Below are 14,924 nucleotides of genomic sequence, written 5' to 3'. Positions count from 1 at the left end.
TTAATGGAGGTTGGGAATGGAGAGACAGGTTGAGTAGGTGAGCTAGAGACGGGCAGAGAAGTTGTGAGGGGGCAGGTTGTATGATGAGATAAGTGCCACATAGGAGAATGAACGGAGGGTGAATGGGGGAGTGTAAGAGAAGTGACAGCTACACAAAGTTGTAGCAGGGCACAGACAGACGGTGTGGACTATGGAGAAAGTAGTTTATCTTTTCCGCCACTCTGGCTTCAGGTCTGCGAGTGTAGCTGAGGTAGAGTCCCCCATTGGAGGGAGCTGCAGGTGATGTGATGCAAACCAAGCTTGTGTCAGGACAAGGAGGTTGATCAATTTTGAAATGAAAAGGTCATGGATGATGCCAGTTTGTTAGAAATAGATCTCAAGTTACAGAATACACAGTAGAATGGGGTGGAGGGTAGTGGAAAGCTGTGGATATGGTTGGAGAGATTGAAAATATGAGGTGGGAAGTTTTGGGCTGTTAAGAGGAGTATGAGCAGTTAGTGGGTATGTTTCGTGATTAGGTGCAATGTCACCAGCAGCCATGAGAAAAAACATGGTGAAAACAAGGACATGGGAGGATTATTTATTGATGGGAGGTTCGCTTTTGTTTGTGGATGCAGGAAAGAGGAGGAGTTTGGAGAGAAGTGAATATGAGAAATAGGGAAGATACTTTGAGTAGGTGAATTGGGGAGTGATGTGGATGGGTTTAATTAATTGGATTAGTTATTGAGTGGGGAGCAATAATTGATCAGTGTAGAAGTTGGACACTGAACAGTTGGGCTCAGTGTGTCCAGCAGCCAGAGATGGCGATAGCAATGACAGCTGAGAGCAGTGGGTCCAACAGCTGGTTAGAAATGGTAATCCAATAGATTCTTGAAACAATCTTGTTTTTGGTGCGATGACTCTTATCAGCACCACTGTGTCATTAACCACCGGTTTCCACAAATGTTTGCATTATATTTGTGAGAATAAGATTATGTGGGAGGTAGGGGACCATTGATGAACTAATATACAGCCATCTCTAGCTGCCATCCACATGCCACGTGGTACCTGATAAAGCAGAATAGTGACACCCCACTCTGCTCCTGGAGAAATGGCTTCTAGACTGATTTGGTAAAAATCATGTGAATCCAACATTTTCTGTGGCGCAGACATCTCCCCAGAAGATAGAGAGGTGATTGTGAACAGCGCTGGGGTGACGGCTGTGAAATCACCCTAGTGTGTAGTGTGGTTGGCGTAGTACTGGGAACACTTAAGGACAATTTCGGTGTTGTGAAATGATGGAAAGTGTGTGTGTGCAAACTAAAAATGAAGCGAGTACTTGGTGTAACAGGTTTCAAAATTGTGCTCATCTCTACACGCATGTGTACACTCATGTTTATGTTACTGTATGTTCTGGTGAAGGCAATGATTCCTGGGTATCTGCACAGATTGTAACAGGATGCTATAATATCAGTTGGTGTTTTGTTTGTTTTACATTTTGTAAACAATGAAAAATACGAATAAAAAAACCCCCATCATTTAAAAATGTGGATGGGCTTCACTCAATTATAGGCATCTTTTCGTATTTGTAATATCCTACTTGTCCGCAGTCCTGAAGTGTTGTAGCTCAGTAACATCTGTTGGTGCTTCACATACAAAGCAATACGAAAAAAACAATAACCCAGTCCTACACCTATGAGCCCCCCGAAAATAAAAGGCAAAACTGTGCGTCTGCAGATGGTATTTTCTCCCCCACTGGTCCCTCTCCTCTGAATTTACTAAAATGACTTCCATGTAGATCTAATTCCTAGAAGTGATTTCTCCTGATATTTGCCGTGTTCTGTAGCTTAGAATTTGCCTAATTATTATTTTTTAGAATTCCTTTTTAATAATCATACTGACGCAACTAGAAATGATGGGTGTCTATATGTAAACATAAATTAGAAGTATTGGTTTGCTGGAGTCAGAGGATGTCGCTTCTTCAAGCTGAAGTTGGTTTTTCAGCAATTTTTCACTGCATTTAATCATCTCTTATGTAGCTTTACATTGATTTGTCTTTTTGTTATGAAATGTTCTTGTACAACAGCATAGAGAGTGGTAGAGCCCCTCCGCCATAGCCCCAGTGTTACTCTCTGCACCTGAAGTACACAATTACAATCACTGTTCAGTCTGTGGGTTTGAAAGGTGCAGTGTGCAGCTGCATTCCCAGGACACTGCATCCAGAGGTGGAATCTCATTCAACTGGAACAGAAAGGAAACAAGCAGAAAAGCAGGGTCAGACCCAGGCATTCTGGAATTATCTGAGTCTCTGCACACATCATTCTACAGGGAATCAGCACAGGCCTCGGCTCACATCTTTATTAGGAACTAAAGAATGGTTTCTGCCTGCTTTGTCCTCAATTGTATGGTGCTATAAACACACAATGATAACGGACGGGTTTTGTGCCAGAATACCGGCAGCATTTAGGATAAACATTACTAATGTTAAGGCTGGGTACAGCACTACAGAAAACTTCTCCTGCTGCAATATCATTAATGATTTTACCATTGACTGAAAGTCCCGATCAGCATGCCGATTAATATGTACACAATATACGTTTTACACGCTTTACCTTCAGATCTGTGCTCATCTGTCATATCCATCGGCTGAAAGGATCATGAGTCTGTAATCTCTATAGTAATTGTGTTGTGAGTGTTATTCCAACAATGGAACAAGAGACATCATTTGAGATATTTTGTTTGTTTATAAAAACTCAAATGATACGATGTGCTTTGGAACAATAATTGTTCACATTGGAGTATACACACTAATGTGATATAGGGACAAATGGCCGTTTATCGTGTGATTGGCCCAATAACCGAGTGACAAATCTGGCCTTATCTGTGTGGGGTTTGTATGTTCTCCCCGTGTTTGCATGGGTTTCCTCCCACACTCCGAAAACCTACTGGTAGGATAATTGGCTGCTATCAAAGTGACCCTAATTTTTGTGTGTGTGTGTGTGTTAGGGAATTTAGACCGTAAGCTCCAATGGGGCAGGGACTGATGTGAATAAGTTCTCTGTACAGCGCTGCAGAATTAGTGGGGCTATATAAATAGTGATGATGATGTAGTGTGTACCCAGCCTAAGTGTAACAAATAAAATATTGTAAGCAGTAGACTTATTCTGATTTGTATATTCACCTCTCATCATTATGTAATGCTTAGTATAGCTGATTACTGTACCTCCCTGGTAACTGGCCTTCCCCTCCTTAGAGTGTTCTGTCCTCACTCAGTACATTATACATGACCGGCCTCTTACCACTTGTCCACTGGACGTCTTCAGAGCAGCTCCTCTTGTCAGAAACATTTCTCTCTCTCAGACTGTCCCCCAGCTTCTCATTCTTTAAGTGGTCTCTGAAAGCTGACGCCGACTCCACCAACCTCCTTTAACACTTTCCACTCGCAACAGTTTATATCCGCTGGCTTCCATTCAGCCCAAACCATGTTTCTCACTTTCGCTATTTTTCCGGTTCGGCTTCATAGCCATTAGCATTTTAGACTTGCGCTTTGGTAATATTTTTAACACTAGTAAAATACATTTATTCATTTTGTTGTACTAATGGCAAATAAAATACATTGTGGAAGCCTAGAGTGATGTTCAAATTCTCATTTATTTTTTAAAAAAAACAAAAACCACAAGACACCAGTGGGCTCATGGCCTTGGATAATAAGCCCTCAGCGGCCCTCTTCACTCTCCTTTTTAGCATTTTGTTTTAATTTGTTGTTAGCATTGCAGTCTCATGAGTTCTCAGGGCCCCATCTATGTGACGTCTGTATGTTCCCCCAAGGTTTCCTCCAGGTGCTCTGATTTCCTCCAAGGACATACTGGTAGGTTAATTGGTTTCTGACAAACTGGCCCCTAATCTGTGTGGGGCCGGGGAATGTAGATGGAAAGCTCCATTGGCACAGGGACTGACATAAATACATATGCTCTGTACAGTGCTGCTTAATAGGATTGGCATCATTCTACCTACTACCCAAGTTCACAGTCTAGATGTTACCCTCGACTCAAGACTTCTACATTATTACTCACATGTAGACAATGTAAGTCATGCTGCTGACCCCCTAACCTCACCAAAATATCTGTCCTTTCCTCATACAAGATAACACCAAGTTCCTGATCTCACCAATGACAAGACTGTAATAAATCATTAATTCTACTGTAATACTCATCTGCTGCCCCTCTTTGGTAATCTGTTCAATAAACTTCAGAATAAAATTCATCACCTCACCCACAAATACTCTGCCAGTCGCCCCCTACACTCCTCCAATGCTCATCACCTCATGCCATGCATAAAAGAGAGGCTTCTCTCAGGCTGCTCCCCATTAATCTACCCCAACCCCATCAGACTCATCAACGGTCAATATCTATAAATGGTCCCTGGAGAATTTCTTCATCGATTATATCGCTCTCTCTCGCCACACTTCTTAGACTGCACGCTCATTTGAGAAGGGCTGTCTTTACAGTCTGTTTCATGTCCTTGAATAGAATTTAATACTAGTAATCAGAGGGAACTTTAAGGCACTGGTCTGATCGCTAACTAGTAACACATGCATATAAAACTTATAAAGCACATGAGACTAACCCAAGGGAAATTTTCTTGTTATCCCCAATAGTCTATAATTACACACACACCTATTTATAACTGATACCACCCCTGTTCTGCATGCAGTACAATAGGTCTGTGTGCAACACTTGGGTATAGAATGTTACTGGTTGTACTAGAACACTTTTTCCACACATGCAAAACACCATATAAACATGCAAAGTCAATGAATATTATGTTATGATCACAGCATTGAAAAGTTTCTACATGTACTTCATTATCCATAACTCTTTTGTTTATTAAAGCAACATGACAAGTGTGTTTCACAGTGATATAAATGGCTTTAAAAAATTTACTGTGTGCAACATTAGAAACAGTGGTAAAGGGAACAGGATGGGAGAGAGAGATCCAGACAGGAACAGAGAGTAATATTTATCTATAATGCCTTAAAGGTGACATCTTAAAAGGTTTTGAAGACAAAAACAGATTGTGTCATTTAAATAGACTTAAATATTCAGACATGCTCATTTAAATAAATTAATATCTAGATTTATTACAATGAGCACACCCTTCACAATTCTTGTGTATAACAGAAAATAAAAATTTAAATAAGAGTCAAATGTCAATGTTCTAATTATAAGCTTTTAAGTTAGCACAAGTCCATATTGATTTGGGGATTCTAGTTCACGGCTGCAAAATGCTAAATACACAATTACAATTCCCATAGAAGTTAAGTGCTTTTCTTGCAATTCCATTTGTCACCACTAAGTGGGGCTGTATCCTTAAAAAGACTAGTCTTGCTAGTAGGTACCTTGTTGGCAGCTTCAAGTTCACCCTATAGAGACTCAATATACTAGAAACAGTGATATGTTTAATATAATGTTATTACTAGTAATAGGCAATCTGCTCCAGTCTTTACTAGAAAGAACCTTACCAATTAAAAGCCCAAATAGACAGGATATTATTCTTGTATCTATAAACAAGAAGTATGCATAGATGTTGGCTACTTTGGTCAAATCCAACTATCGTATATAATCAAATTCAGATTCATATATAATCAAATTCAGATTCATGTGGATTGGAAATAATGGAACAGGATGGGAAATGTTATCTGCCATGTCAGGTCTGGTTGCTCAGCCTAACTGACCAAATCTGCTGCACAGCTAAAAATATTAAATATATTAAAATGAATTAGAAGGGGCTACCCACCTTATGATAGCTTTAACTTATTGTCGTGTACACACTACACTTCACCTTTTACTAAATCTATAACTTCTGGCTTCCTAGCTGTGTATTCAAAGCATCAGGCATAGTGGTTCCGGGTACTTGCCATGGGGTACAGAAGGTCTGTATTTTATCCACAGAGCACCTTTGTGGCCAGTGACAACAGAGACTTCTGCCCAGTGACCTAAAGGCATGGCTGGACAGCATGATAAAACAGCGTATTTAGTAGACGTAGGGCACAGGTCAGGAGATTCAAGTTAACTGAAGGCAGACAACCCGTTAAATGGTTTTATAAATTCACACTATTTCACAGAAATTCAAGATCAACCTGCCACCAGTATTAAATATACTGGAAAATCTTTAGGCAATTACCAAGAATCAGATTCCTTCAATATATTAATGGCAATTCTACCTTCATCCAACATTTTCTGTTCATGTTCGGCATCAACTCCTGCTCTCACTTCGGGGAGAAAAGTAAAGCTTTCTTCTGAATGCCAAATAATTTTGTCCATCCTACAGCCTCGTATAGTCCTTTTTATGAAGCTTTTTTTTTTTAATTTTATATCCCCCCCCCAATATAAATCAGAGTGAAACAGTCTGGTCTATAGTAGAGAGATGCAGGGGTCCAACGTCCAATACTGGTTATATCTCCAGGAATAAAGGCCAGGAGACGTACACAGACGATACAGAATTATTAGACAAGATATAGCAACTGCCTTGTAACCTCCGATAGTAAATAAGGTGACCAGAACTTGTTTTGTCAAACTTCTCCAGGATTTTCTACCTGGAGAAACAACCATCACCAGACACTGTGCGGTGAGCAGCCCCTGAAAGGAAGAAATGTTGGACAATGGTGCCCCTGTAGTGGGGATTTATTGAAAAGAGTTTTGTACCTATGTTTTTTTGTTTTTTTTAATATATAAAAAGTTATCCAATGTATAGAATAAACGTCATTGAGTAGTTCGTACGTTCTTTCAGCTTCTAAGGTGCTTTTGAAGGCTTGTACAACCACTCACTAGCATATTTTCCATCACACAGGAAACCAACATCAAGAGTGTGATTTACTGTGTAGGATGGACTTGCGTTGCTCAGTCTATGGCAATTAATACAGCATGGCTAAGCTTGAATCAAAGTCCTTTGCATAGATTAAAAAAAAAAAAAAAAAAACAGAACAAGGGACACACAAAATTACTTAATAGAAGACAGGTCGACCATTCTCATTTGATTGTGTTATTAAAATTAATAAAGACGGAAATCAAATATTAACATTAAATAGAAAATTATGTTACTCATACCTGTACAACATTTTAAAATATAAATTTGTTTTTATACAGTTTTATATATATAAAAAAAAAAAAAAGTACTGACACCATTTAGTTTCTTACTGCAAATTGTTGTCTTTGGCCAACATGTGTGTTTTAAGGGTTATAAAGCAAGAATGTGTTTTAGGCTATTAAACATACCACTGTTATTAGTTCATTTTCCTCTTGAGAATTTGTGAAGCAAGATAAAACACACAGTTAACAATGCTTTAATGACTCCCTAGTGTGAATAGAACATTGCATTGTTGACCTTGTGTGGTCACTTTCTCACTACATTAAAATAAGTGACATTGTCCCACAGTAGGATGAATAGTTACTGAAGCTTTGAGCTCTGTGCTACAACATTAAATAAAAAAAAAAGTGTTCTTATTTATAATGTTCAGTATTTTATACAATACAGAATAACAAATGTGAAACCAGTTTTTCCAGTAGTATAAAAGTTCATGTCTGTCTACCATTTCTCTATAATATGGCTCATGTAGTCTTCTGTAGGCCAGCGAACTTGGTCCTCTGCCTCCTTGGCAAAAGCCTCATTGGACCGCTGAAGAAGCCTCTCCTCCCGATTCTTCTTGCGTTGCTCCATTCTCTCCACCTGCCTCTTGAACTGATAGCGCTGTTGGAAGAGGTCCTTTGCATAGTCGTACAGTTGCATGTCCAAGTCATTGAGCTCCTCGATCCTTTGTATAGTGCCATTATCCAAATCAACCCCACCAGCCCGAGTGTTGTTGTATTGCATGAAAGGCCTGATGAACTTCAAATTAAAAGTCCTCTCAAAGAGATATTGAGTCTTTCGCTGGAATTCCGTAAGGCCAAAAAAAGCCATATCCTTTAAGTTCTTTTTGGCGCTATCTAGGAGAAGCTGCGCTCTCTTGTTCTCAGGTATAAAGGACATATTGTAGCATCCAACAAGACTGAGGTCCGCCAACATTCTAACCTGTCGATTGTTGGCCAAGTTGTACGGGCATTCCATAAACTCCTGCAAAGTGCACCCTGACCAGTCTGTGCCTTCATAGCAGGATGGCAGCTCCTCTGGCGTTGGCGTCCTTCCGTCACACATGTGAAGCGAGGTCTTCCAGGTGGCTCCTCGTTGCACATGTCTCCACTCACTGAGGTATCGGGAGACAGGATCTCTCAACAGTGTAATGTAATAAAATTTCCTAAAACAGAAATAAAGGAGTGAGTTAGCCAAATGGTGCAAACAATTGCTACTACTAATAATAATAATAAAAAAGCATCTCGTTTATCAAGCCTGTCACCATACATCATTCCCGTGTTACCCATTAGGATATGGAATATACATGGTTTGCATAGAAAATAAATGATATACCAGAATTTATTATATAAATACTTTTCTGTAGCTCATAAGATGTCTGCCGAAGTGACCCTACTTAAATATGAAAACTAGCAGATAATAACTTCGACCATATAACTGAAGTTATTAAGTATATAAAGGCACTCCAAGGATCCTTTGCACGAACACGCGTCCCTCCCCAGATGTTGCTTTGGGCGATAGTCTGTTTTGCTGGCACCCATTCTCCTGACTTAATCTTGGTTCCTCTCCCAGTTTCTAACGTTTGTGAATAGCTGTGATTAAATGAGCCATGATACTTTTCTGCCTTTGAAGTGGGTCGGCAAGGAGGTGCATTTTACACTGGCTTTTGCAGAACTAATACAGTTATACAGCTATTAGAAATAGTGGAGTGCGGCTTATTGTGCCTGATGAATCCTGGTAGGTGTGCAGGATGTAGGCGGCTGGAAGAGCTCATTTATCAGCTAGCAGCAGGAAGCTTAAGAGGAGGGGGGATTTGCAAAGGAGACACTAAGGAAATTAAACAGACTACTTCAGTCTTCACCATTTCTTCTGCTGCACTCATACACATTATGTACACGGACAGAGGGGGGGCACAATCATTCCAGAACACTTGCAAGCACCTGTATAGGGATACATGTGTGTTGATGAATTAGTGAAGGAAAATGTTGGATAGATGTAATGGTCATTGTATTCGGAATTTATATTCTACAGCTATTTTAGTCCTGAGTATATTCAGCAAAAATGCCAGGTGAAGGGGGGTGCGCTGTACATAGTAATCATTTTCCTGGCACAGATGTCTGTATGTGTTTCACAAAGTGCGGATGCACAAACAGGGGTAACAAGCTTTTGACATGCTAAGCTGACCTTTAGTGAAATAAAGAGCATTTATAAAAAGCTTGTGCAAGTTAATTCATTTGCATATATGGAGCTCAACAGAGCCCCATAAGTGCAAACAGGATCGGTCCTGAAAAAAAAGGTGCAGAGATCAACCTGAAGCTCTCGGCCATATTACCAGTGAAATATTACTTACAAAAAACCCACTACAACAGTCTTACACCTGGCCAGACCTGGGTTACTTTTATAAAAAAACAAACAAAAAAAAACAACCAAGTACAGCTTGTATAAATTGTAACATTTTTTTTTAATCCGCTCTTGCTCTGCAGTTTGTCATGGCAGTATTTTTGACCCCCCTATGAATGCAGTCATGAAATAAATGCTGAAAAAGGTACATTAGTAATCACGTTCAAGTATTTTTGCATAAAAAAAAAAAAAAAACAAGCTATAAATCACTATTAAAACAAACAATAATTCCTTCCAAATGAAGTAATTCACAGCAAGGAGATGAGCCACCCAAATATATATGTTTATACATGTTACTCTCGGTTTCATTTAATTATTCTGCTTATGATTATATTGTGGTTTATATAAATATGTTATATTTTCCGCCTCTCCGCAATTTCTAGAGCTCCAGAGGAACATCAGTTAATTTTGAAGATTCTAGTACAGTAAACGGTCATGTACATAGTACACTGCTAGGGCCCCATAGCAAAATTTTGTTAGGAGCCCGGCAAAGCTGTTCTCGCCTTTTAGGGCCCCTCCTATTTTGCTGTCAATAGAGCAGAGTGGAAAGGAGGGGGGCCGAAGGAGAGAGAGGGGCCTCTTCTGTACATGCGTGGGTCAGACCTTTAAAACCAGAGGCGGTGCCTCGGAGGAGCAGGAGTACTGGTATTACCATATCTACCCAATTACAGCATATGCTATAGAGAGGGAAAAAAAGTCAGTTTAATGCTGTAAATTCTAACATGCTGGTCTTGGTTTTCTGTCAGTCCAATAATTTTTCTCTTCACAATCATAGCAACATATTTGGCGAAGTGACATATTTAAAGGTTCTAGAACTACACATTTAAAAAATATACATTACTTGATCAGGAGCAGATTCTAGTTTTTACACACACACACACACACACACACACACACACACACACACACTATGCAAACCACTGACACATGTGATCACATTGATTCTCATTACAATGGCACCCGTGAAGGGGTGGGATATATTAGGCAGCAAGTGAACAGTCAGTTCTTGAAGTTGATGTGTTGGAAGCAGGAAAATAGGCAAGCGTGAGCATCTGAGTGACTTTAACATGGGCCAAACTGTGATGACTGGGTCAGAGCATCTCCAGAACGGCAGGTCTTGTGTGGTGTTCCTGATATGCAGTGGTTAGTACCTACCAAAAGTGTCCAAGAAAGGACAACCGCCAAGCCTCATTGATGTGCATGGGGAGCGAAGGCTAGTCCATCTGGTCCAATCCCACAGAAGAGCTACTGTAGCAGATTGCTGTAGAACTTATTGCTGGCTATGATACAAAAGGTGTCAGAACACACTGCCCAGGCTATGTAGCAAACTGTGATGCTCCCATACTGACCCCTGTCCACCACTGAAAGCACCTACAATGGACACATGAGAACTAGACCATGGAGCAATTAATGAGGGCTGCCTGGTCTGATGAACTACATTTTCATTTACATAAGTTGGACGACCGGGTGCATGTGAATTGTTTATACCTGGGGAAGAGATGGCACCAGGATGCATTATGGGAAGAGGGCAAGATGGCGGAGGCAGTGTGATGCTCTGGTACATGTCAAAGTAGCATCCACATGAATGCCAGAACATTACCCACCTACCTAAACATTGTTGTAGACCAAGTACTCCCCTTCATGGCAATGGTATTCCCTGATGCTGTTGCCTCTTTCAGCAGGATAATCTGCCCTGCCACACTTCAAAAAATGCTCAGGAATGGATTGAGGAACATGACAATTTAATCAATCATCTGATGCACTGGAAAAAACAAGTACAAACCATAGAGGCCCTACCTCGCAACTTACAGGACATAAAGGATCTGTTTCTAATACATACATGCATACATACATACAAAAGTGGTGGTCAGTTTAACAAGAACACTATAACCCTGTCACAAGAACACCCTTTTTCAAACTATACTTAATCAAATCACATATCAGGACAATCTAGTCCTTACCAAGTCTATCATGCTACAGTGAGAAAGATTTACTAATGGAGAACAGTGAAGACAGCTGACAATCTCCCCAGGTAGGGGCATCCCAACAAATTTGCTGAAAGCTCAGATAGTTAGAAGACCTGAGAAAACTGCAAAGAACCCAAAGGCTACATCCAGGGATCTGCAGGCCTCTTCGCGTGGAACATGTTAACGGTTTAGGTTTGCAAAGCTTCATGTGAACGAAACTCCAGACTTGAGAACAATGTCCTCTGCACACACACAAGACTAAAGTGGAGTTGTTTGGTCTGAATGCATAACACACTGTTTGTTGAAATCCAGAGACACAGCCAACCACCTCCACACTAAGCACAGTGGTGGATGGGAGTTGATTTGTGGTTATTTTGCAGCCATAGATCCTGGACTCCTCACAATCATTGCATCACACAACAGAAGCCAGCAAATCAACAGCTGAAAGGCTAAAAATAAAGGAGAATCAAAAGGTTTGGAATGGCCAAGTCAAAGTTCAACCCTCAACCCCACTGAGATGCAGTGAAGGGGCCTTAAGAGAGCGGAGCATAAATGAATACCCTCAAACATCAATGAGCTGAAGAAGTGAGCAGGCCAAAACTCCTCAAAATACGATATAGGACAAAGATACATTCATACAGAATACAATTAGTTTGAGTTGCTGCTAAAGGTGCTTCTAAAAGCTAATAAATCATGGGACGTACTTTTGTTTCCTTCACACTGGCCTACTTTTTGCTAAATAAATAATGAGAGTAAAATATGTTTTGTTATTGGTCACATGAGATTAGGTTTCTCAAATTTTAGTGGTGGAATTCATCATGCCTGGCATTCTCTGGGGGAGTAAGGAAAAAAACGGATGAAAAATGTGAACTTCTACAACTTTATGGAATGAGATAAATAACATTTTACAGTAGTTTGCAAACTACACGATTGTTAGTACTTTCTTTATGTGATTAAAAGACTATTCAGGCACAACTTGTTTGTATAGTCTAGCATATGACGAGACTCAAACACTGTGAAGCATGCTACCAGTAAAACCAATTAAGTGGTCCCTATAGTCTTCCCAGGATTTCGGTGCCAGTTGGAACTAGTTCTAGAGAACACCTGTCCACTAACTGAATAGAAAGCAGCAAACTACTCTGCCATACCAGAGAACAGCTGCTTGGTGACCTGGGAGCGATTCAAGGTCGTGGTAATGACACGGAATTCTGAACTTGGCACAGACCATTCCACTACATACCAAACAAATTATTTTAATTCATTAGAGGTAAAGTGGACAATATTGCCAGTCTTTTCTTATACGTGCTTCAAATAAATCCAAGAAGATTCCAGGACATAGTCAAACCACAGGTTTAGACCATGTAACGACAAATTAGTAAAATAACTCAACTGTTCTTAATATACAAAGTATTTTACAAGCATGGCAAAAAAAAACCCCCCAAAAAAAACAAAAAAAACCTGTAGGACCAACTGTTTTTCTTTTGTCCCAAAATCAACGAGTTTAACTTATAAATGATCAGGGTGACGCAATAAAATATATGTAAAAGTTCTAGTGGGCCTGTTTGAGAGGAGATTGAAAATGCTTAAGACAATTTAAGGGAGATATTTTAAATTTTATATTTTTATACACTGCGTTATGGTTATAAAAATATTTACAGATGGCCACTTTTCCGCTGCAACAAGGGTTAACTGTTTTGGTGAGAGATACAACAGTTTTGATGCAAAATAAAAAACAAAATAAAAAAAAAAAAAAACAAAAAAAAACAGTTGTGATTGCCTACAAGTTCTATAATCGTGATCAGGGTATGGAGGTAGATTGGAGAGCCCAGACTGTCATCTTTATAAATTCGCTTGATAAAGGTCAGCTGCAGTGTGCAACTTACGTAGACAGGTGACCATTTTAAGAAAAAAAAAAAGCAAAAAACAAAACAAAAACAGAAACACTCCATCATAAAAAACACACACATGCTTATATGCCACCAGAAGGCAGCTGTACTTTACAACCTCTATCAATTGTGGAATTGTTTGTTTTTATTCAAATGTGGTGATCCTTAGGGCTTCAGACATGTGAAAGTGAGCTGTAATGCAGGGCATGGTCCGATCATCGTGATCCAGCTCTCGAGGAGAGAAGGTTTACAGAGTCTTAGGCTGGGTACACATTACAGATTTTTCAGTTTCTTATCGGGCCAATAACATGATAAACGACTGTTTGGCCTGATATTGCATCAATGTGTACGCTCCAACGATGAGTGAATATCGTTTCAAAGCACGTCAATCGTTAATTTTTTAATCAAACTAAAAATCTTTTTCAACGATGGAACGATGTCGTTCCAATTCTGCAGCGTGTATGCACTCACAACCGTCAGTGTCCATAGATCTCTATAGAGTGTGCAGAGTCTCGATCTCTTCAGCCGATGGTTGTGACAAATGAAGAGCACAGATCTGAAGGTAAATCACTGATCGGGACTTTAAATATTTTACCAACAATTTAAAAAGAAAAAAAAAAAAAAATGATATAGCATTGGGAGAAAATTTCAGGAGTGTGTACTCAGCCATACAGTCCTAAAGTAGGGGGTCTAGCATACAGGCTGCCCACTGGCCTCACCTGCAGAATTTTTGCAAACTATGATTTAGCTGCATCCTCTCACCATGATAAGGAACACTGCAACTTCCAGGCATTTCTTTATTCTGTCAAACTAAGGCCATCACAGTGGGTGCTAATTATCCCATTTGACTCAACAGACCACATCCACTTACAGTCAGAAAGAACAGATGGCAGAGGAAAATATTGGAGCCTACAACCCACAATGTGTATAGCTTTGTCCTATATTCTTTTGGCTAGTAATAAACAGAAAGTAGGGGTAGGTCACTCTTACAAAGTTAATTATCTCTTATGTGTGACAACAAACACCCTTGTACTGAAGATCAGTCAACGTGTCCTTCTTGACTAGTTATTTTCAAAAAAACATATCAACCTCCTAGAGCTCATGCCCATGGCACTGTAAGTAGAACTTGTAGGACACATTTCTAAAGCATTTTCTGAGAAGACTTTGTGCCATTGGAGGAGCAATGACCAAAATATGCCCTGGTTCAATTATTTTTTTCTTTTCTTTAAATCAAACAAATTTTATTTTATTTTTAACAAACCGTAACAGTCACCCAATTATCCAGGTAGGGGTATTGTATGAGTGTACCCAAGTTTTGTAATATACATAAAACAAGATAGTTTACTCATTTATAGCACTGAGGTCAGTTGACATGGCCGATATTTCCAGTTGCTTGTTCAAGTTGACCTGTCATCACCAATAAAACTACACTGGAGGTCTTTAAACCATGAAATGGGTATTTAAACTTTATGACCAAGTAACAAAAAAAAAAAAAAAAAAGAATGAAAAAGTAAAGAATGTGTTACAATAATTATTTTGATATGTCTGTTAAAGCACGGTGGCGGGG

The 14,924-nt window shown here is 39.6% G+C and overlaps 1 protein-coding gene across 1 annotated transcript in view; it reads right to left on the bottom strand.

The window, feature by feature from the left end:
* Nucleotides 1-4,839: 4,839 nt before the first annotated feature.
* Nucleotides 4,840-14,924, bottom strand: part of HS6ST1 (heparan sulfate 6-O-sulfotransferase 1) — an 88,784-nt gene continuing 78,699 nt past the window's right edge. The window contains exon 2 of the mRNA XM_075201525.1: nt 4,840-8,269. Within this exon, the coding sequence (XP_075057626.1) occupies nt 7,564-8,269 (706 nt within the window). The 3' untranslated portion in view covers nt 4,840-7,563. The remainder of the gene's footprint in view (nt 8,270-14,924) is intronic.

This window comes from Mixophyes fleayi, chromosome 3 (genome assembly GCF_038048845.1).
Source record: "Mixophyes fleayi isolate aMixFle1 chromosome 3, aMixFle1.hap1, whole genome shotgun sequence".
In the NCBI taxonomy this organism is placed as follows: Eukaryota; Metazoa; Chordata; class Amphibia; order Anura; family Limnodynastidae; genus Mixophyes; species Mixophyes fleayi.
Note: the sequence above shows the minus strand (reverse complement) of the source record. Positions and strands in the feature narration are given on the sequence as shown.